This window comes from Salvelinus alpinus, chromosome 9, assembly GCF_045679555.1.
Source record: "Salvelinus alpinus chromosome 9, SLU_Salpinus.1, whole genome shotgun sequence".
NCBI classification, from domain to species: domain Eukaryota; kingdom Metazoa; phylum Chordata; class Actinopteri; order Salmoniformes; family Salmonidae; genus Salvelinus; species Salvelinus alpinus.
This window is the reverse complement of record NC_092094.1, coordinates 82,071,834-82,095,221: the sequence shown is the minus strand read 5'-3', so window position 1 is coordinate 82,095,221 and position 23,388 is coordinate 82,071,834. Positions and strand designations below refer to the sequence as shown.

The window sequence follows — 23,388 nt, the reverse complement described above, 5'->3', positions numbered from 1 at the left end:
AAGGGTAGGTTATAAAAAAAACTACAGAAAGTGCTTCCTATATCCAATCTTTGTGACTTTTCATTTGGAGACGTCATATGGTTCAAGGCAAAGCCTTCTAATAAGCATGTATTGCAATCGTTTCACATATCAATAACAATGTAATGATAAATACAATGCCATTATCAAAATCAAGTAAAAACCGCACACTAGAAACGGCAGGCGACCGACTATTGACCGATTATCAGTGCAATGCCTTGTGTACAAATCATACTTCTGCAAAGGACAAGCATGTGTATTTTAGATTTTCTCATCCTAAGAGCAGGAAACATAAATGTGTCTTTTGCAACCATAGAGTAAGCAAATATCTAGAAATTGGCATTGTAGGTGGCAGGACGTAGCAAGCCAAAAAGTTGTGAAATATGGGCTTCCTCTGCATTCAGCAAAGAAACATGATTGAGTGTGTGTGAGGGAGAATGTGTGTGTGAGTTTGTGGTATTCATAAAGATGGACTGAGCTACTGCTGTTTTGGGGCCAAGGGGAGCCTCACATTTCCTCATCATGTGGCAGTATTCTCTTCGTACTGCCGTCTGTGGGGAAATACTCTTCAGACAGTAAATAATATCTCTCCCCTCATCACTGCTTCTCAGTGGTGAGAAGGTGAAGAAGAGATCCTTATCAAAGCAGTCAACTGCTTCCTACAGCTGGGTAGGCTGCTCTTAGGATGAGCCCTGCTGTCCCTCCAGGTCACAGTAAAGGTGACCCTGGGCTCTAATAATGCACAACAGAAGAGCTAGATCAGGAAGTCCCTCAGAGAACCACAGGATGTTCAGAGGGCCCCAGGAACACATTCTAAGAGACAGTTTTTTTGGCAGGAGTCTTTCATTTGTTTTTGGACTACAGCAGCGACATCCCCACTGGTTTCCTGTTTTCCTTCGTGAATCAAGTCTCCTCTGCTCTTCAGGGGGCGATAAAAATATGAAAAAGACACTTTCTGGGAAACCACCTTTCCCTTTCAACACTACTACTAATATTAGAATAAGCCTACTGATGGCATTTGTCTACAAAGCCAGCAGGTGGCAATCTTCTCACCAAACCTCCCACCTGTGTCAATGGGAATGCATAGCCTGTATTCATCAGCTTGGGTTAGGGTTAGTATCATACGTGACACATGCTGTTCAAATTGAGTTCAAAGAAATGTATAAAATCGCAAAACAACATGTTACATCTTTTTAATAATGTGTTTTTCACAATAACAACAGCCAAAACCACATTTAAGTCTGGTTCACTGCCATTCATCTCTTCCCATCAGAGCAATATCAAGCTGGGATCACACTATAAATTACCAGCCCTACTGAGCATGACATGCAAAGCCAAACGGATTGTCAAGTCCTCTTGTCATCAAAAGGACAATACATTCATATTGCTGATTTTATCAATGTCCCCATCCATTGTTCTTTGGCTATTAGGTTGTCTTTCATTTCCCCCACAGCCTTAGAAGACTAATCCAAATTAGTTTTTGCTGCTCTTAAAGAGAAATGAATACATCTCAGAAAAGGAAATTAGAGTTCTAGACAGTAAAAATATGGTTGAGTACTGCATGCAGACAAAATCACAGTGCAGGCTGTGTAGTAACACATTAATTAGGACTGTGTAATAGCAGCACCTTGATGTATATTGGCTCAAAATGTATTTTGTAACAAAACTAAAAAGACAATATAATAGCCTAATATTTAGGACCTGTAAATACTGTCACCATTCATCAATACAGTGAGGATATTGAAAGGAGCTAAATATATATTTGGAGTAGGCTATAGCTAAAGATAATTAGTGTTTGACTATGGAAAGTTGAAAGTTCATATTTCACAATTCAAAGAAATCCAGGAGACACGTCACAAAAACAAAAGAACTCGGTCAACCTCTTAGAACTTTGACAGAGAGGGTTTTTATTGTAGTTATGCGAGCCAATTTACTTGTTGCATAAAGAAGCTCTTCACATACGAAACCACTACGATTGCTACACAGGCATGTCTTGGCTGAAGCAACAGTGGGTAATAATGCACCGTTTCAAAGCCACATAATTAAAATAAACAACTTTAGTCGAACTGAGAAACAAACATGAACATGGCAATATGTTCAGAGTCAGACGGGTAGCCTTGCTACTCTGATTGCAACATGACCAGAGTTCACTTCCCAGATAACATCTCCATGAAATGTAAACAAACCTATATCTGTAAACAAATAGTCGTGCTACATTTATGATTGCCACTGATTTAATAGGTCTAACAAAAATCCTTAAATATGACATCAGATATTATTTTAATATAAAGCATGTTCACATTAAGTCCAGCTTGTCATGTAAATAGGTTTCATTGCGTGTCTAAATTAATAGCTTTAACACTTTATTTTGCTCTTTATATTGGACACGCGAGCACACTGTGCATACACCAGCTTTGTTGACAGCTGTTGAGAGTGAGAGTTGTGATTTGTCCATTGCGATGGGTGTTTCCGCATTTGCTGTCAGTGCGAGAGCAACTTGGAAAGCGGACTGTCGCGTCTCTGAAGTAACCGTCTAATCATCCTTTCCCGGGGGACTACCCGTTAAACGGTTGAGATCCACGATGCCCTATGTACTCGTTAGTACTCAGATCCGTCTGGTTAGTATTCCTCTTCTCGTCATACAGTATGCATGCTTGTAGTTGACGCACGCAATGTTAGACTCAAAATATGCTGTAAAAGCAGGCAATGGTTCTGCAACAATGTAGCCGATTTGACATTTTTCGCTTATTACATTGCAACCCATGTTCTGTTATGCAACATTGTAACATTTTCAAACGTGGAAGCAAAACAAATAAGTCTAACTACGGGGCAATGTTGTGCCCCAAATTAAAAACACATGTTCGCTGTTCAGTCAAATATATAGGCCTATTTCTGTGCATATTGGATCAATTGTTTTTGAGATTGTGGATGGCCTGCCATGCATCTGGGCCCTATAAAATCCGCGATGCGGACAGAATCTCAATCACAGAATCCAGACAATTAATCTGAATTCAACAATATTAAAAAATGTATTGAAATGTAATTAATCTGCACAAGTTTATTATAAGAAAGACATCAACAGAACGCATTTCTTGCAACTTTTTGAAGAGACAATGGCATGAAAATGCCCTGTCTGTGGGCGCGTTCGAGTGGATCACTCTTATTATTTAGTCACGCCTTTCAAAGTGTATTGCAGGTTTTCAAAATTGCCCGAATTGTGACTGATGGGTCATCGACTGCATGAACTTGATAAAAATCATGTGATCAAAGGTCATGTAGTTTTTGATGAAGTCACTGCACTTTATTTGACATCATTTAGCAGATGCTCTTATCCAGAGCGACACAGTAGTGAGTGCATACATGTTCATATTATTGTCATACTTGTAGCCCTTTGGAGCCAGACGTGTATAGCCGTAACATAAATGAAGGTGACCACAACCCTGGCGTTGCAAGCGCCATGCTCTACCAACTGAGCTACACGGGACTGCTTCTCACCAACTGCACCTTGCAGCCATCACCACCTGCATTGTGGGAGGCACTATATGTCAACACACTTTGCACATTCTAAAGCTACAAATTAAAGTGATATTTCAGGCCTCTCTAACCAATTAATTGTGTTCAGTTTGAGTGTTTGGTATAGAACAGTTTAGTTCTAAATTTCTACACAATGAAAACATGACATTTTTAGAACTTCGTTTGCTTTTTGATTGCATGTTACTGTAGGCCTATAGGGAAGATAGGCCATGGAGATTTTAAAACATATTTTATTAAAGTTCGCTTTCATAAGATTAGCACAGATTTTCTCAGGGGACCCACATGGGGCCCTGACACCAAGTTTGGGAGCCACATACTAACCTCTGTCTCCTCTGCCTTCTCCTGAATGCATTGCAGCCTGCCTCAGCACTGAGCGCCACATCATTGTTAGAATATAATAGCACAATGTATCCCATTGAGAATACACTTTTATCTAAACGCCTACTCTCTGTAAAGCAAAGTTGAGAACTTATTAGCATATTTCTTGCTCCTGCTGAGGTAGACCCCGTTTAATAACGTTAGCTTCTTACTTTATCATTCTAGCTGGCCGGAGTCTTTCAACTTTACGGCAATAAAAGAGTCTCTGCCGACAGACTGACTCATTCTCCAAGAGTCGTTTTTTGTTTTGTTTGGGGAATGTCTGTAGGCTCGGCAGGAGTCGCAGGACGGTTTTAAAATTGCCTTTTGTCCAGCACCTCGCAAACACTGCCAGCAGCGTCTCTATGTGCCTACTTGAGCCGCCTCCGAGTTGGGGTAGTTCGTTTCATGTCTCCAGCCCCCGGCCTGTACCGCCCTCTCATAGTTAATCACCTGCGTCCACCGGACATAACGAGCTACCCACTGTTAAGGATTCCAGTCGTTCGAAGAGGCTGGCACAATTAGAAGTCAGTCAGATCAAGAATATAAGCGTTCTGAGCTTGGGAGCAATATTTAAAATGTTGACCCGTAATTGATCTTCTTTATTGTGTACAAAATCTATTTGTATTCTTCTTTTTTGGGGGACGAGGTTTCAAAAATTACAGAGGTCTGGACCTCGGTGTCCTCATATGTAGTTACGGCTATGGTCATAAATATCTAATTAATGAACGAAATTGCATGAAAATGTATTGAGGCTGATGCAGGCGAGCTGGGATACAAAGGGATCCTCAGGCCAACAAGGACATCTCTCTTTAGTATGTCTGCCACACTGAATGCTGTAAAAAAAGAGACATAGTGGCAATAATGTACAGTTGAAGTCGGAAGTTTACATACACCTTAGCCAAATACATTTAAACTCAGTTTCACAATTCCTGACATTTAATCATATTAAAAATTCCCTGTTTTAGGTCAGTTAGGATCACCACTTTATTTTAAGAATGTGAAATGTCAGAATAATAATAGTAGAGAGAATGATTTATTTCAGCTTTTATTTCTTTCATCACATTCCCAGTGGGTCAGAAGTTTACATACACTCAATTAGTATTTGGTAGCATTGCCTTTATATTGGGTCAAACGTTTCAGGTGACCTTCCACAAGCTTCCCACAATAAGTTGGGTGAGTTTTGTCCCATTCCTCCTGACAGAGCTGGTGTAACTGAGTCAGGTTTGTAGGCCTCCTTGCTCACACACACGCTTTTTCAGTTCTGACAACAAATTTTCTATAGGATTGAGGTCAGGGCTTTGTGATGGCCACTCCAATACCTTGACTTTGTTGTCCTTAAGCCATTTTGCCACAACTTTGGAAGTATGCTCAGGGTCATTGTCCATTTGGAAGACCCAGTTGCGACCAAGCTTTAATTAACTTCCTGAATGATGTGTTGAGATGATGCTTCAATATATCCACATAATTTTCCTTCCTCATGATTCTATTTATTTTGTGAAGTGCACCAGTCCTTCCTGCAGCAAAGCACCCCCCGCTTGGGATGGTGTTCTTCGGCTTGCAAGCCTCCCCCTTTTTCCTCCAAACATAGCGAGGGACATTATGGCCAAACAGTTCTATTTTTGTTTCATCAGACCAGAGGACACTTCTCCAAAAAGTACGATCTTTGTCCCCATGTGCAGTTGCAAACCGTAGTCTGGCTTTTTTATGGCTGTTTTGGAGCAGTGGTTTCTTCCTTGCTGAGCGGCCTTTCAGGTTATGTCGATATAGGACTCGTTTTACTGTGGATATAGATACTTTTGTACCCGTTTCCTCCAGCATCTTCACAAGATCCTTTGCTGTTGTTCTGGGATTGATTTGCACTTTTCGCACCAAAGTATGTTCATCTCTAGGAGACAGAACGTGTCTCCTTCCTGAGCGGTATGACGGCTGCATGGTCCCATGGTGTTTATACTTGCGTACTATTGTTTGTACAGATGAACATGGTACCTTCAGGCATTTGGAAATTGCTCCCAAGGATGAACCACACTTGTGGAGGTCTACAATTATTTTCTGAAGTCTTGGCTGATTTCTTTTGATTTTCCCATGATGTCAAGCAAATAGGCACTGAAGTTGAAGGTAGGCCTTGAAATACATCCACAGGTACACCTCCAATTGACTCAAATTATGCCAATTAGCCTATCAGAAGCTTCTAAAGCCATGACATCATTTTCTGGAATTTTCAAAGCTGTTTTAAAGCCACAGTCAACTTACTGTATGTAAACTTCTGACCCACTGGAATTGTGATACAGTGAATTATAAGTGAAAAAAATTCTGTAAACAATTGTTGGAAAAATGACTTGTCATGCACAAAGTAGATGTCCTAACCAACTTGCCAAAATTATAGTTTGTTAACAAGAAATGTGGAGTAGTTGAAAAATGTGTTTTAATGACTACAACCTAAGTGCATGTAAACTTCTGACTTCAACTGCAGGTGTTGTTTTTCAGGAGACTGGGCCAACCATGGTAGGAGATGAATACTCTGACCCAGCCATAATGAACTACCTGGGAGCCAGGAAAACCACCATGCTGGGGAACAATTTGTGAGTGTTCAGTATGTCCACTAGTGACATCAAATCAAATCTTATTGGTCACATACACTTATTTAGCAGATGTTATTGCGGGTGTAGCGAAATCCATCCTTACTGTGTCAGGAAATGGCTCTTACTTTCATAGCCCAAGATCATGACAAACCTTTGAGCCAGTCACAGAGCCATGGAACAATGGTGTAGCAGTGAAAGATAAGTTGTACCACAGCAGAAAGGAGACTGCTGTTCTTTAGTTTGGGAACAGACCAGCAGAGCTGATGGAACACAGAACAGGGAAGTGTTGTCGTTGCGGATCTGCCACGAGTGTTTTTGTGAAATTAACCAAAGGTGTTGAGGGACTAATCACAAAAGCAAAATCCTGGCTCATTGAGTCCTCCTGCGTGTGTTAGCGTTCCAGACGACAGAGTTTACAATGGGTTTTACAGGTCGTGAAAAACAATGCTTTGTGCCTCTTGCAGCTCGGAGTACCACGTGGACGACTCTCCGCGGTTGGTGTTGGACAAGCTGGAGAAGATTGGCTTCCGTGTGGTGACCATGACTGGCGTGGGACAGACGCTGGTGTGGTGCATGTACAAGGAGACAGACTGCATAACCTGACCGGGGGTCAGTGCGAGTGTGTTCTCCTGGGCCACGAGGTTGTGGTTGTAGTGTCCTCCGTCCAATGAGGGGCCACAGAGAAAACCTATACTATACATTTAACATTACAAATCGGAGGATTCTATACATTGATTCTGCTACTGTTCTCTCAGTGATGTAATGGTTCTTTCTACCTTCTAGTCATTTTTGAGCAAGGGGAGCAAAGTACAGAATTTGACATAAAAGGACCTCAAATGAGCGAATTTGTATAATGACGCTACTTGTCAAACATTTGTACTCCCGTTCAGACGCACTACAATGTTTTGGAGCAGCTACCAAATAGATATGTGAGTAGTGGCTTGTTCATAATCTATCATACCAATGGGTTTACAGACTTCAGGGAAATAGAGGACAATGTACATTCCAGAAAGAATTACAGCTCAAATGACCAAGATTCATTTTACCTGAGTAGAGAGTATAGTTCATGTCATTGCAACTTGTACCTATCTGTAACTGAACCTGAATGTCAAGTGTGAGATTAATCAGTTTCAAAGTTTATTTTACTTTGCCTTTAGGCCAAGCAAATATTTACCTTTTACTTTTACCAGTCTACAAACATTCCTTTATCCTGACTCCATCATGGCACACAATCTATTCCATTAGAGCTATTGATGTAGTTTTGTTGTCATTGGTGATATAAATTAATGAGATGCATGTGAGGCAATTATAATAAAAGATGAATATTATTTGATGTCATTTGTATCCGATTTGTTCCGAGGCACGTCTCAACTCTCAAGGAGGTAGAGTATACTAAAAGGACAGGTTGGAAGTCTGATCTCCCCATCTGCCATCTGTCAGTAGAATATGGTTAGCATTACACTTGTTGGATACATCAGAGACTCTCTTTCCTAAGAAAACAGTAAGAACAATGCCTTCTCGCCTCAGGCCCAGGTGGTTTCTGAGACCCGTTTAGGTGGTTTCTGAGACTCAAAGTGGGCCAGTCAAAGCTCAGTATATAGGGCGAGGTTAGAGTCAGGTTGTGTCCTGTGAGTGTGACGAGTGCTGCAGGAGGCCTGTCCGAGGCCTGGCGGAGAGAGACAGTGTGAGCCAGCCCTTCTGCTGCTGGGTGGTTTCATTAGAGGCTCATTTGCAGCTCCTGGGCTGCCAGCGCGTGTCTGAGGCTAACCCCAGATCACTGAGCCTTCACCGGGCCTGCTGCCTCTGCCGTGACTTGGCCACCATTTAACTATCAAAAGGTCCCTAATTTCTCCATGCGGGTGTGACTATGACAGTTCCAGGTTCCGCTGGCGTCTGAGAAGCTGCCAGTTTCCACACGGACAGAGAATCCTAGGAAGAGGAGGAGAGAATGCTGTGAAGATGCCGCCGGGTCTCCTGTTGATTGGATGGACTTTGTTGGGACGCTGTGTCTTCCCGTTTAATTTGCATGCAGCACAGTCTGCTGGCACAGGGCACGGTCAGGATGTGTTTCTGGAAAGGGAACTGTAATTGTATTTCCTCTGTTGTAATTTGGACAATGAATGTTTGGGCTTTTTTTCTCTCCGGGATATGAAAGGCGGGATATGAAAGGCAGATCGTCAAATGCATAAACAGAACCATCTGATGAGCGTATATATTGCAGTAGGAGAGGAGGGGGAACAGAGCAGCGTAGGGACCAGATGGCTCACACCACACCGTGCCACACCACAGCTGGTTGTTGTGTAAGAGAGTTGCGGAGTGCCGGGAAGATAGATCACTGGGATGGACCGCCTGGCTCCTAAATAACACGATGACAGGAGGAAACGCCACAACCCCACAAATTGAGACACCATTACGCCATAGTCCCCCGAAAGACAACAAAATAAATATATTTTGTATTTGGGATGTTCCACGGAGAGAGGAGACTGTTACAAAAGCCTGTTTCCCCATCAGAGTGACCACAGTCTGGCTCAGAGTGACAGGTCCTGACCAGAGCTCCCAGCAGTAGCCTGTCAAATCAGGAAACCTCTTCCTCCATGAGCAACTCCTTTAATAGCCTCTATTGGGAAACTCATCTGAAATTGGAACCGCAACAAATCGGAAGAGAGCAACTTAGTGCAATGATCATGACACTGTATGAGCATATTGTTCATGAATGCCATTGATGTACAGAAATTATATTATTGATTTTAGGGACTGAAGTTGGTTTCACTGCCATAGGTGGGCCAACCAGTCATCCAATGACCTTCAGTGTTCAGGTACTTTCGAGGAACTTATGTATTTACTATAACACAACCCATAAACATGTGACAAAGGAAACATAAGGGTGAATCAAACTTTTTTTTGAGTACTAAATACAACAGTACAGTTTACAGCCTTGAAGTTGTACAGTACTGCCTCTGTAAATTGGTGCAAAGCCTTAGATATAGAAAATCCAAGGAACAATCATCATAACCACCGCTGCTATAAGGGCCTCCATAGTATATTCCCTTTATCACGTGAGACCACAAGCATTCCCATAAAACCTGCCTACGGTACTACCACTCCAATCCAGGCTAATTGCCGATTTAACATGGAATAGCCATGACCTTCCCATCTTCTGATCACATGGTCGTGGTTTGGACTGTTGGAAGACTCAACTAGTTTCACAGACACACATACTGCATTTAACAAAAATTGCATTCAAGGGAAACGACTCAAGTCTCTTGGCTGCAAAGATATGGTAATGAAAGAACGTTTCACAGTTAAAGATGGAGTGATGGTGACAGACGCAAATCACATGGTTGCAGCATTTAGATCTGGTGTAGTTGTGTTGGATGGCTCAACTCTTTGGGGTCTTTTGAAATATGTTACGATAACACCACTTCATAGTATAAATCGTGTTCCCCTGTTTGTCTTAGAAGAGGTTTGGATGAAAAAGTACACTGGTTGAGATTACATTACAGTTGTAACTAGCAACATATAATATAAACTACGCCATTTAGCAGACGCTTTTATCCAAAGCGACTTACAGTCCTGCGTGCATACATTTTACATATGGGTGGCCCCGAGAATCGAAACCTGGCAATGCAAGCACCATGCTCTACCAACGGAGCCATACCGGTAGTAATTCAGTGAATGACAAACGAGGAAAAACACATTCTGTAAAGGAGATGTTTATTCAACAGATAATTCATAATAAAACTACGAGATGTGCTTTATGAAACTAAAGCATCAAGTGTGTAGTAGAGTTGGGTTGTGGCTGGGCAGAGCTGGACTGGGACCAGGATTCATTGAAAGGCTTGTTAAAGCGCTGTGCCCTGCACTACCGACAACGTTTCTTTTAAAAGGCAATTTCCCAGACGTTCGCGGAGGTCACAGATGTCGGCTCAAATGGAAATGACCTTTAAAATGTCAAGCACTGTGCGCTTATAGACGACACACCTTGGATTGAATCGCGGCTAGGGCCTGGTACTAAGCTGCATTCTCCTCGTCCTCTCTCTGCATCTCCTCTATAAGTCTCTGTCTCTCTGCTGCCTGTCTCATCTTCATCAGCACCACACTCTCGTAGTCCCGCTCGCTGCTCAGGGCGCCCTGCAGGGGAAGACAGACACAGACACAGGTTAACACAGGGACAGGCAGGTAGACGAAGGACAGGTACACAGATTTTACAACCAGTGATCCTTACCATGAAAGGCTTTACTTCAGTTACCAGTGTAAAACGTTCAAAATGAAGAACAACCCATCTGCTAAGCCATTGCATTAATAATGGGATAACACGGGTAAAGAGTGCAAATGCAAAAATACAATGTTACATAAGTGGAGCAAATGATAACACTGTCTGTCACTGCTGCTGTCTGTGTATCTGTCTGTTGTCACGACCAGAGAGAGGAGAGAACCGCTTCAGATGTACAGAGTGCAAAACATTAAGAACGCCTTCCTAATATTAATGTCCCCCTTTGCCCTCAGAACAGCCTCAATTTGTCGGGGCATGGACTCTACAAGGTGTCGAAAGTGTTCAACAGGGATGCTGGCCTATGTGGACTCCAGTGCCTCCTACATGTGTGTCAAGTTGGCTGGATGTCCTTTGGGTGGTGGACCATTCTTGATACACATGGGAAACTGTTGAGAGTGAAAAACCCAGCAGGGTTGCAGTTCTTGACACAAACTGGTGCGCCTGGAACCTACTACCATACCCCGTTCAAAGGCACTTAAATATTTTGTCTTGCCCATACACCTTGTGAACAGCACACACATACACATTCCATGTCTCAAGGCTTAAAAATCCTTCTTTAACCTGTCTCCTCCCCATCATCTACACTGATTGAAGTGGATTGAACAAGTGACATTAATAAGGGATCATAGTTTACACCTGGTCAGTCAATGTCATGGAAAAAGCAGGTGTTCCTAATCTTTTGTACACTCAGTTTACATCCGAGTCTCAGTTACAAATAGGATGACAGCGAGTTAGCATGCATTAGATGGGCCGGAGGAACTAGGACAAAATAATTCCCTGCCTGAGGTCAGTAAGCCCAAAAATGAGGGCTGGGATGCTGCCTGCGTGGTCGTGGTTTTCCTTGTGTGATTGCTTTGAAGGGCCGGGGTGGGAGAGCTGTACAGGGATTCCCTTACTGAGGGAAATTAGAGAGGCCAGAGTGAGCCAGCCACCAGCTAATGGCTAATCAACCGGGCTGGAACAGACGCAGGCTAGCCTCAGCTCAGCCTGCACTCCAGCCCTGTACGGTCACACACACAGAGAGAAAGAAAGACACACACACACGGTACCGGTATTCCTTGTATACAGTCGTAAGCATTTCATGGTCAAATCTACACCTGTTGTATTCGGCGCATGTGACAAATAACATTTGATTTGATTTTTGGATTTGACACACACACACACACACACACATATACACTGTCACAGGGAAGCTTAGGCTGCACAGTCAGCACTAGGTGCCGACACACTTTAAAACACACAAACACAAAAGCATGCAAAGACACACTCTTATGCATGTATACACACACAGTCAGTCACACACACTGCCCCTAATCCTGACATGGAGGGAGAAGGAGGCTCAGTGTCTACAGAATAAACCTTTGTTTTATAGGATTAGATCGAGGAAGTCTGCTGTGCCAAGGAAGTATCTCCTTAAGACCGTGAGGGGAGAGAAGAGAGGGAGTGTTTGTGGATGTGTGAGAGACAGAAGAGAAAGTGGGAGACAGAAGAGAAAGGGGGAGAGAGACAAAGTGAAATGAGAGGAAGAGAATGAGGGAGGGTCAGAGAGTGGCTCGGCGAGGTAAACCATCTGGAAGAGATCACTGGGACTCCAGCATCCAACCATGTGTGCGAGAGAGAGGAAAGAAGATAGGAGAGATGGAGGGATGGTGTGCGGATGCAGGCTCCCTCGCCCTGCTGTTGGATAGAGGGCTGTGATTATCATTCCAGTAATGTGAGCTCAAGCCCTTGACTAACATGTAACTATGAAATACCACGCAAGCTCAATTAACTGTTGCATCTTCAATTAAACAAAACAAAGGGTGTAACTGTGGGCCGGAGGAAATGCAGCCCCCCTTTTCCACCTCTACTCCACACTGGCCTCTACTGGCCACTCTCTGAAATGCTCATATAAAAAAAATGTGCCTATATGACAGAGTGGTCTCCATTGATTTCCCATGTATGGTCAATAGAGAATCTAGTGGTTCACTTCCCATGTAGAGATGAGCTCAGAACACAAACAGGTGTCTATGAGTGGTGTGGTGCACTTCTCTAGCTGAGAGCTGTTTCCTTGCTTGGGGACTTACACTCAACGTACATGGTTAGCCTGTGCCTCACACTAACCAAACACTTGGGGAGATGTGTTTGTATGTACAATTGTGTGTGTGGGCCGGAGGGAGTCTAGGGAAACCGCAGAAGACAAACAATAGAACCCACAACAAAGCCAGGAGAAGAGGACAGGGCCAGCACAGAGATAGGATGACAAACACACACACTGCCCCGGTCCACGCTCGCTTGCTTAGGCCGGACTTACAGCGCTGATGTCACTCACGGTCCAGGCCTCCCAACAGCACCCAACAACCTGACCCCAGGCCAGCCGTGACATCACCATACACCAGGCAGAGCTGTGAGTTAGGGTGCTCCCCTGGAAGCGGCAGGCCATGCTGCAGGTGGCCAGGCAGTGTGTTCCCCCCACAGACAGATGGGATCAAGAGGTCGGTTCTACATTAGACCCACCGGTCTCTCTCTCTCTCTGTGTGTGTGTGTGTGTGTGTGTGTGTGTGTGTGTCTTGAGTTACACATATCTCTCACTTTTGTTGGTGAGAAAGGAGAACAAAAAGTGGTATCTGATCTGGCCGACGATCACAGAAGGACTGATCTGAAAACATAGCAGTATCGTCTAAGGGTATTCATTCCTTTAACCTACTGCAGGGTAGAAATGAGGGTTATCAAGAGAAAGAGACTCATTTTCTCCCCCTCCTAAATCTCTCTCTCCAGCTCATGACAGATGTGTGCCTCCCGAGCTGTGATGACCTGATGATGTCATTAAAGGCCCAATGCAGCCGTTTCTATATCAAATAATTTCTAGGTATCAATTAAATACCTTATTGTAATAGATTTCCATTAAAATTGGGAAAAATAGCTTTTTAGCAAACAACAATTCTCAAGCAGGAATTTTGCTAGGACTGTCTGGGAGTAGTCTGAGTGGGGTGGGTAAAACTGAAAACTACTATAGCTGGTGCCATACTTGTGAACACAAGGAAGCATTTAAAGTTAAATGGGTTCTCACACACAAAATGCATATCAGCCAATGAAGTGTCAAATTTACTTGCATGTGACATAATGCTAAATTGTAGCTGGTCCCATCAGATAACATGGCACACGTTAGCCTTATGCTAACCTCATCAGGTGGTACTGATTATATGCTTGCACTAGAGGGATATTTTAAACCTACAAATTCAAGGTTTAGTTGTTCCGTTGATCTGTAATAAAATGTTGTGTGCCAATATTGCACTGATGCATCCTTGACTAGGCTACTACTACGTTAGACAACATTTTCTCATATATGACAAAATCCCATGTTTTTGTTTATCAGTTTCACACACATCCATGTGCTTTTATTGAAAAATATAAATGGAGGTCCTTACAACATGCAAGTTTATCATACATAAAATAAAAAAAGAGCCTCATGGATTTGTCAAATAGCAGTCATGTAGGCCATGATTGTCATCATTGCTTCTTGGTGGCACCACTGCTAAAGCGGTGAACTCACAATTGATAGTGCACTTTAACCCCTTGTAGCAAGCTTTTTTGTTGAGGAAAAAAACTTCACTGCCGCTCCTTGATGCTCCATTAAAAACATGTGCGACGAAGTGGATGATTATAATAATGCATAGCCTATAAACCATTGTAGCCCTACATTTAGGTGTACACATCCATGTATTATAGCCTGTGCATTATGATTATTAGGAAATAGCAGTGCGTTTTTGTGCATATCAAAAGGTGGGGAAAAACTAAAAACATCTGTGGCAATTACGTGGCCTAGGCACTTTACACAGAGAGAAATTTGACCAGTCAATCAAATACACTTTGATGATAGTTGCTTTGATGATCAGAACATGCTGTTGGACAGCTGTGAAGAAGTGCTGGAACACATCCAACTAATTCAACTATTTGAATTGGTTGATGCACTTGTGCCAGGATATAATCTGTGCCACCTGTTGAAGTTAGCATAGGGCTAACTTGTACCATGTTATCTGATGGGAACAGCTACAATTTAGCGTTCGGTCACATGCAAGTAAATCAAACGCTTTTCATTGGATGATATGCATTTTTTTGCGGGAGAACCCATTTGACTTTAAATGTTTGCTTATGTTCACAAGTACGGCCCCGCTTTTATTGGCAGAGGTTTGGAACTCGTTGTTTATTGGTCTATTCACCAATTTACCACAGTGATGTCACCATGGAAAGCTGAAACTCCCAGCTATGCAAACCTTCTGATTAGAAGGTAATTTGTAGATTGTATTTTCAAAATCAGCAACTATCTGATAGTATAACTGATACAAAAAAAAAATTTAAATCACACTTTTACAGTGTTAGTTTCATCAGCTGTTGTACAATATGATATAAAACACAGGGAAACTGAATTTTGACAGCACTGCGTCATGGACATGAGACGGAGTTTGTCTGCCTCCTTAACTGGCAGTCCAGAAACAGACTGGAAGCCATCAGCCCTCATTAGCCTAAAGAGAGAGATCACGAGGAGAGATGTGTTTGTGTACAGCGTTGATAAACATAGAAGTCTTTGAATGATTTGGACGAGACTGAAAAGACTTGAAGCCATCACCTCCTTTCAGAACATTCTGATCAACGTCGCCTCGCTTCAGTTTGCTTTGATTTCCCTCTCTCCAAGATCCACTGTAAACAATGAGACACACATCCTCCTCCAATGTGTCTGAGACAAATAGGTCAAACAGACAGCTCCTCCTATAGACTACGGTACTTCTACCACAGAACTACCACACCATAGGGGTTGTACAGGTAAATTACTGCTAGGTCTAGATGTGGATTTCATCCTTAAAACAAACAAAAAAAAACTGTACAGTACATACATATGGTATTTCAAAAAATTTAATTAAATTAACACAAAGGGGTAAGATTTGTTGAATTTCTGCCAAGTTGGTCTCTTTCTGGCCATGCTGTGGTTCAGGATAAAATGTTCTACTTGCACTGCAGTCTGGTGAAACTAATCAAGGGGCCATTTCTCTTCAGTGCATGTGTGTGCGTGAGTGTATGCATGTGTGTCAGTGGGCTATGGACCCGGTGATTTATGAGAGCCAACTACTTATGTAGAGATCATTAGGCATACTCAAACAAACACACACTGGGCAGGAGGATCGCATATGCCACGATTCCTCATAAGTGTAAATTCACACTTTATAAATGGGAGAAGATCAATCATCATCATTATTTTTGAGAACAGACATAACACAAAAGGAATCCAGGTCTATAGACAGATGTTGTAATGATGGAGCAAATACTAGATCATAATACTGCAGTAACCTCTACAGAAATGGGCCCCAAGTCTACTTCTTGTGTATTCAGTTAAGGCCACAATCAGAAATGAACACCTAGTTTCTTAATGCCATTCACAGAGTTTAGGGAAAGGCCCATTCCCCTCTAAAGAAAAGCTAAGCTATAGAAATACGAACATACTGTATTTATGTACGCTGAAGCAAAATATTAAACACAATATGCAACAATTTCAAAGATTTTACTGAGTTACAGTTCATATAAGAAAATCTGTGAAATGAAATACATTTCATTTGGCCCTAATCTATGGATTTCACATGACTGGGAATACAGATACGCGTCTGTTAGTCACAGATACCTTAAAAAAAGGTAGGGGTGTGGATCAGAAAAGCAGTCAGTATCATTCAAAATGGCACCGATAGACATGGTCACCTGGTTTCTGGCTTCCCAGCAATGTTCCAGTATTTTTTTGTTGTGTGTGTTATTTCTCACATTATTAGCTCAGAATGTTTTTTGCATTATTACATACAGCCGGAAATAACTTTTGGATATCAAAGCAGTGGTAACTGACCAGCATTTCGACCAGAAATACGACTTTCCTGAATTGGATCCTTTGTTCGTACCCCACAAGGCGATTCCACTTATCCCAGAGGCTGCTCCAAGACGCCGCTGGCGGGAAGAAGAATTTGGAGTGGACTTTTAGTCAGACTCAGGAAGAATGCAAACCATCCACCGCTTCCGAGTATATTACTCACTAATGTTCAGTCCCTTGACAATAAAGTAGACAAGCTCAGAGAGAGGATCTCCTTCCAGAGAGACATCAGGGACTGTAACATACTCTGTTTCACGGAATCATGGCTCTCTCCGGATATACTGTCCCCGTCCACATAGCCAGCTGGGTTCTCAGTACAAGAATAAAGAACTCACCGGGAAAAAGACAGATGGAGGTGTATGTTTCATGATTAACTACTCATGGTGTGATTGTGGTAATGTACAGGAATTCAAGTCATTTTGTTCACCCGACCTAGAATACCTCAATCAAATGCCGACCGCATTACCTCCCGAGAGAATTCTCTTTGGTCGTCGTCACATTCGTGTATATTCCCCATCAAGCAGATACCACGACGGCTCTCAAAGACCTACACAGGACTTTGTGAAAACTGAAAACCGCATATCCTGAGACCGCATTTATTGTAGCTGGGGACTTGAACAAAGCAAATCTGAGGAGAACGCTATTGAAGTTTTACCAACACACGCTACTCATACATCAAAAATTCTCGACCATTGCTACTCTCCCTTCCGGGATGGCTACAAGGGCTTCACCCGACCTTCCTTCGACAAATCAGATCACGCCTCCATTAGGTAGAAACTCAAACAGGAAGTACCCGTGATAAGGACTGTTCAACGCTGGTCTGACCAATCGGAATCCATGCTTTAACTTCTTGAGGGCATTTTCACTTTCGGGTAAATAGCATGCCAAAATTCAACTGCCTGCTACTCATCCCCAGAATATAAGATATGCATATTATTAGTAGATTTGGATAGAAAACACTCTGAAGTTTCTAAAACTGTTCGAATCATGTCTGTGAGAATAACAGAACTTATGTAGCAGGCAAAACCCTGAGGACAAACCATTCAGAATCGTTATTTTTTTGATGTCACTGTCTTTTCAATGAGTTCTTAGAGACACCAGATTTCTAATGGACTTGCTTGCAGTTCCTACCGCTTCCACTGGATGTCACCAGTCCTTGGAAATCGGTTGAGGTTATTCCTTTGTGTAATGAAGAAGTAGGGCTATCGTAAATGAGGGTCACATGAAGTAAATTTTTTGAGAAAGGCACGTTACGAAAAAAGTTGCGTCAGTTTGTTTTCTTTTTGTATTGAACACAGATCATCCCGTCTTCAAATTGATCGATTATTAACGTTTAAAAATACCTAACGTTGTATTACAAAAGTAGTTTGAAATGTTTTGGTAAAGTTTACATGTAACTTTTGATATATTTTGGAGTGAAGTGGCGAAAGTTGGAAGCTGTGTTTTTCTGGATGAAACGGTCCAAATAAATTGACATTTTGGATATATATCGACGGAATTAATCGAACAAAAGGACCATTTGTGATGTTTATGGGACATATTGGAGTGCCAACAAAATAATTTCGTCAAAGGTAAGGCATGATTTATATTATATTTCTGCGTTTTGTGTCGTGCTTGCAGTGTTGAAATATGCTACTCGCTTTGTTTACTGTTGTGCTATCATCAGATAATAGCATCTTATGCTTTCGCCGAAAAGCCTTTTTGAAATCTGACATGTTGGCTGGATTCACAACGAGTGTAGCTTTAATTTGGTATCTTACATGTGTGATTTAATGAAAGTTTGATTTTTATATCATTTTATTTGAATATGGCGCGCTGTATTTTCCCTGGCTATTGGCCGGTGGGACGATTGCGTCCCACCTGCCCCAGAGAGGTTAAGATTGTTTTGATCATGCAAACTGGGATATGTTCCGGGTTGCCTCTAGAAATAGCCGCTTCCAAGGACTGTGAGCTCTCGTTCTCTGTGGCCGACGTGAGTAAGACATTTAAGCGTGTTAACCCTAACAAGGCTGCCAGCCCAGACGGCATCCCTAGCCACGTCTTCAGAGCATGCGCAGACCAGCTGGCTGGAGTGTTAACAGACATATTCAATCTCTCCCAATCCCAGTTTGCTGTTCCCACTTGCTTCAAGATGTCCACCATTGTTCCTGCACACAAGAAAGCAACGGTAACTGAACTAAATTACTATCGTCCCGTAGCACTCAAATATGTCATCATGAAGTGCGTTGAGAGGCTAGCTAAGGATCGTATCACCTCCACCTTACCCAATATCCTAGACCCACTGCAATTTGCATACCGCCCCAATAGATCCATGGATGACACAATCACCATCGCACTGCACACTGCCCTATCCCATTTGATCAAGAGAAATACCTACACTACATGACCAAAAGTATGTGGACACCTGCTCGTTAAACATCTCATTCCAAAATCATGGGCAATAATATGGAGACGGAGTTGGTCCCCATTTGCTGCTATAACAGCCACCACTCTTCTGGGAAGGCTTTCCACAAGATGTTGAAACATTGCTGCCACAAAAGCAATAGTGAGGTCGGCCACTGATGTTGGGCGATGAGACCTGACTCGCAGTCAGCATTCCAAGTCATCCCAAAGGTGTTTGATGGGGTTGAGGTCAGGGCTCTGTGCAGGCCAGTCAAGTTCTTCCACACCGATCTCGACAAGCCATTTCTGTATGGACCTCGCTTTGTGCATGGGGCATTGTCATGCTTAAACAGGAAAGGGCCTTCACCAAACTGTTGCCACAAAGTTGGAAGCACAGAATAGTCTAGAATGTCATTGTATGCTGTAGCGTTAATATTTCCCTTCACTGGAACTATGGGGCCTAGCCCGAACAATGAAAAACAGCACCAGACCATTATTCCTACTCAACCAAACATTACAGTTGGCACTATGCATTCGGGCAGGTAGCGTTCTCCTGGCATCCGCCAAACCCAGATTTGTCCGTTGGACTGCCAGATGGTGAAGTGTGATTCATCACTCCAGAGAACACGTTTCCACTGCTCCAGAGTGCAATGGCGGCGAGCTTTACACCACTCCAGCAGTCGCTTGGCATTGGCATGGTGATCTTAGGCTTCTGTGCGGCTGCTCGGCCATGGAAATTAAGTTCCCGACAAAGAGTTCTTGTGCTGATGTTGCTGGAACTCTGTAGTGAGTGTTGCAACCGAGAACAGACCATTTTTTAGCGCTTCAGCACTCGGCGGTCCGGTTCTGTGAATTTGTGTGGCCTACCACTTCGCGGCTGAGCTGTTTCCACTTTACAACAACAGCACTTACAGTTGACCGGGGGGGCTCTAGCAGGTCAGAAATTTGACTAACTGACTAGTTGGAAAAGGTGGCATCCTATGACGGTGCCATGTTCAAAGTCACTGAGCGCTTCAATAAGGCCATTCTATTGCCAATGTTAGTCTTTGGAGATAGATAGCATGGCTGTGTGCTCAATTTCATACACCTGTCAGCAACAGGTGTGGCTGAAATAGCCGAATCCACTCATTTAAAGGGCCCACATACTTTTGAATATATGGTGTATGTAAGAATGCTGTTCATTGACTACAGCTCAGCCTTCAACACCATAGTGCCCTCCAAGCTCATCATTAAGCTTGGGGCCCTGGGCCGGAACCCCACCCTGTGCAACTAGGTCTGGACTTCCTGCCGGGCCGACCAAAGGTGGTGAAGGTAGGCAACAACACCTCCACTACGCCGATCCTCAACACAAAGGCCCCACAAGGGTTCGTGCTCAGCCCCCTCCTGTACTCCCTGTTCACCAATGACTGCATGGCCACACACGTCTCCAACTCAATCATCAAGTTTGCAGATGACACAACAGCGGATTACCAACAATGACGAGACAGCCTACAGGGAGGAGGTGAGGACCCTGGGAGAGTGGTACCAGGAAAATAACCTCTCCCTCAACAACATGAAAGAGCCAATCATGGATTTCAGGAGACAGCAGAGGGAGCACGCCCCATCCACATCAAAAAGCTTAAAGTTCCTCGGCGTACACATCACTGAATCTGAACTGGTCCACCCAACAGACAATGTGGTGAAGGCGCAATAGCGCCTCTTCATCCTCAGGAGGCTGAAGAAATGAGTCTTGGCCCCACAAGACCCCACAAACTTTTACAGATGCACCATTGAGAACATCCTGTCGGGCTGTATCACCGCCTGGTATGGTAACTGCACCATACGCAACCGCAGAGCACTCCAGAGGGTGGTGTGGTCTGCTCAGCTGGGGGCACATTGTCTGCCCTCCAGGACATCTACAGCACCCGGTGTCACAGGAAGGCCAAAAAGATCATCAAGGACGTCAGCCACCAAGCCACGGCCTGTTAACGCCGTTACCATCCACAAGGCGAGATCAGTACAGATTAATCAAAGCTGGGACCGAGCAACTCAAAAACAGCTTCCATCTCAGCCATTGGACTGTTAAATAATCACCACAAGCCAGCCTCCGCCCAGTACCCTGCCCTTTACTTTAGTCACTGCCGCTAGCTGGCTACCACCTGATTACTCAACCCTGCACCTTAGAGGCTGCTGACTATGTACATAGACATGGAACACTGGTCACTTTAATAATGTTTACATTCTGTTTTACCAAATTCATATGTATATACTGTATTCTAGTCAAGGACTATCCTATTTAACATTTTTTGTACCTATACTATTGTATCCTACGTATTCTTGATATATACTACATAATCTATCCATCTACTGTCAATACACAGTACCAGTCAACAGTTTGGACACACCCACTCATTCAAGGATTTTCTTTATTTTTTACTAATTTTCGACATTGTAGAATAATAGTGAAGACATCAAAACTATGAAATAACACATATGGAATCATGTAGTAACCAAAAAACTGTTAAACAAATCAAAATATATTTTATATGAGATTCTTCAAATAGCCACCCTTTGCCTTTGACAGCTTTGCACACTAAATATATATCTATCTATATATACACACACATTCATGCATACACATACACACACACAGAGCATTCAGAAAGTATGCAGACCCCTTGACTTTTCTCACGATTTAGACATTTTTGCACATTTAAAAACAAAACGACCTTATTTACATAGGTATTCAGACCTTTGCTATGAGACTAGAAATTGAGCTCAGGTGCATCCTGTTTCCATTGATCATCCTTGAGATGTTTCTACAACTTGATTGGAGTCCATCTGTGGTAAATTCAATTGATTGGACATGATATGGAAAGGCACACACCTGTCTATATAAGGTCCCACAGTTGACAGTTTTGATGTCAGAGCAAAAGTCAAGCCATGAGGTCGAAGTAATTGCCCGTAGAGCTTCGAGACAGGATTGTGTTGAGGCACAGATCTGGGGAAGTTGACCAAAAAAATGTCTGCATCATTTTAGGTCCCCAAGAACACAGTGGCCTCCATCATTCTTAAATGGAAGAAGTTTGGAACCACCCAGACTCTTCCTAGAGCTGGCCGCCCGGCTAAACTGAGCAATCAACGGAGAAGGGCCTTGGTCAGGGAGGTGACCAATAACACGATGGTCACTCTGACAGAGCTCCAGAGTTCCTCGGTGGAGATGGGAGAACCTTCCAGAAGGACAACCATCTCTGCAGCACTCCACCAATCAGGCCTTTAATTCTAGAGTGGCCAGACAGAAACCACTCCTCCGTAAGAGACACATGACAGCCCGCTTGGAGTTTGCCAAAAGGTATCTAAAGGACTCTCAGACCATGAGAAACAAGATTATCTGGTCTGATGAAACCAAGACTGAACTCTTTAGCTTTAATGCCAAGCGTCATATCTGGAAGAAACCTGGTACCATCCCTACAGTGAAGCATGGTGGTGGCAGCATCATGCTGTGGGGATGTTTTTCAGTGGCAGTGAATGGGAGACTAGTCAGGATCGAGGGAAAGATGAACGGAGCAAAGTACAAAGAGATCCTTGATGAAAACCTGCTCCAGAGCGCTCAGGACCTCAGACTGGGGTGACGGTTCACCTTCCAACAGGACAACGACCCCAAGCACACAGCCAAGACAACGCCCTTGTGTGGACCATCCAGAGCCCGGACTTGAACCCGATCGAACATGTCTGGAGAGACCTGAAAATAGCTGTGCAGCGACACTCCCCATCCAACGTGACAGGGCTTGAGAGGATCTTCAGAGAAGAATGGGAGAAACTCCCCAAATACAGGTGTGCCAAGCTTTAAGCGTCATACCCAAGAAGACTTGAGGATGTATTACTGTGTGTGTGTGTGTGTGTACATACACACACACAGCTTGTCCTAATATTTCTATACTGAACAAAAATAAAAAAACGCAAAATGCTACTATTTCAACAATTTAAATGAGTTAGAGTTCATATAAGGGAAAAAAGTTAACAAATAAATTCATTAGGTCCAAATCTGTAAATTTCACATGACTGGACAGGGGCGTAGCCATGGGTGGGCCTGGCAGGGCATAGGCCCACCGACTGGGGAGCCAGGCCAAGCCAATCAGAAGGAGCTTTTCCCCCACAAAAGGGCTTTATTACAGACAGAAATACTCCTGTGTCATCAGCTGTCCGGGTGGCTGGTCTCACACAATCCCGCAGGTGAAGAAGCTGGATGTGGTCATGGGCTAGTGTGGTTACACGTGGTCTATGGTTGTGAAGCCGGTTGGACATACTGCCAAATTCTCTAAAACAACATTGGAGGCGGCTTATGGTAGAGAAATTAACATAACATTCTCTGGCAACAG

General features: G+C 43.2%; 2 protein-coding genes across 2 annotated transcripts in view; one reads left to right on the top strand and one right to left on the bottom strand.

Moving 5' to 3' along the window:
• The first annotated feature begins 2,288 nt into the window (after positions 1-2,288).
• On the top strand, positions 2,289-7,819 carry LOC139530766 (GTP cyclohydrolase 1 feedback regulatory protein-like). Its single transcript, XM_071327449.1, has 3 exons — positions 2,289-2,636; positions 6,397-6,491; positions 6,956-7,819. Exons 1-3 carry the CDS (start codon positions 2,601-2,603, stop codon positions 7,092-7,094), a joined length of 270 nt encoding a protein of 89 aa, XP_071183550.1. The 5' UTR covers positions 2,289-2,600; the 3' UTR covers positions 7,095-7,819.
• A 2,369-nt stretch (positions 7,820-10,188) lies between these two features.
• LOC139530764 (dnaJ homolog subfamily C member 17-like) overlaps positions 10,189-23,388 on the bottom strand; it is a 47,763-nt gene continuing 34,563 nt past the window's right edge. Inside the window, exon 11 of the mRNA XM_071327445.1 lies at positions 10,189-10,622. Coding sequence (XP_071183546.1) covers positions 10,503-10,622 — 120 coding nt within the window. The 3' untranslated portion in view covers positions 10,189-10,502. The remainder of the gene's footprint in view (positions 10,623-23,388) is intronic.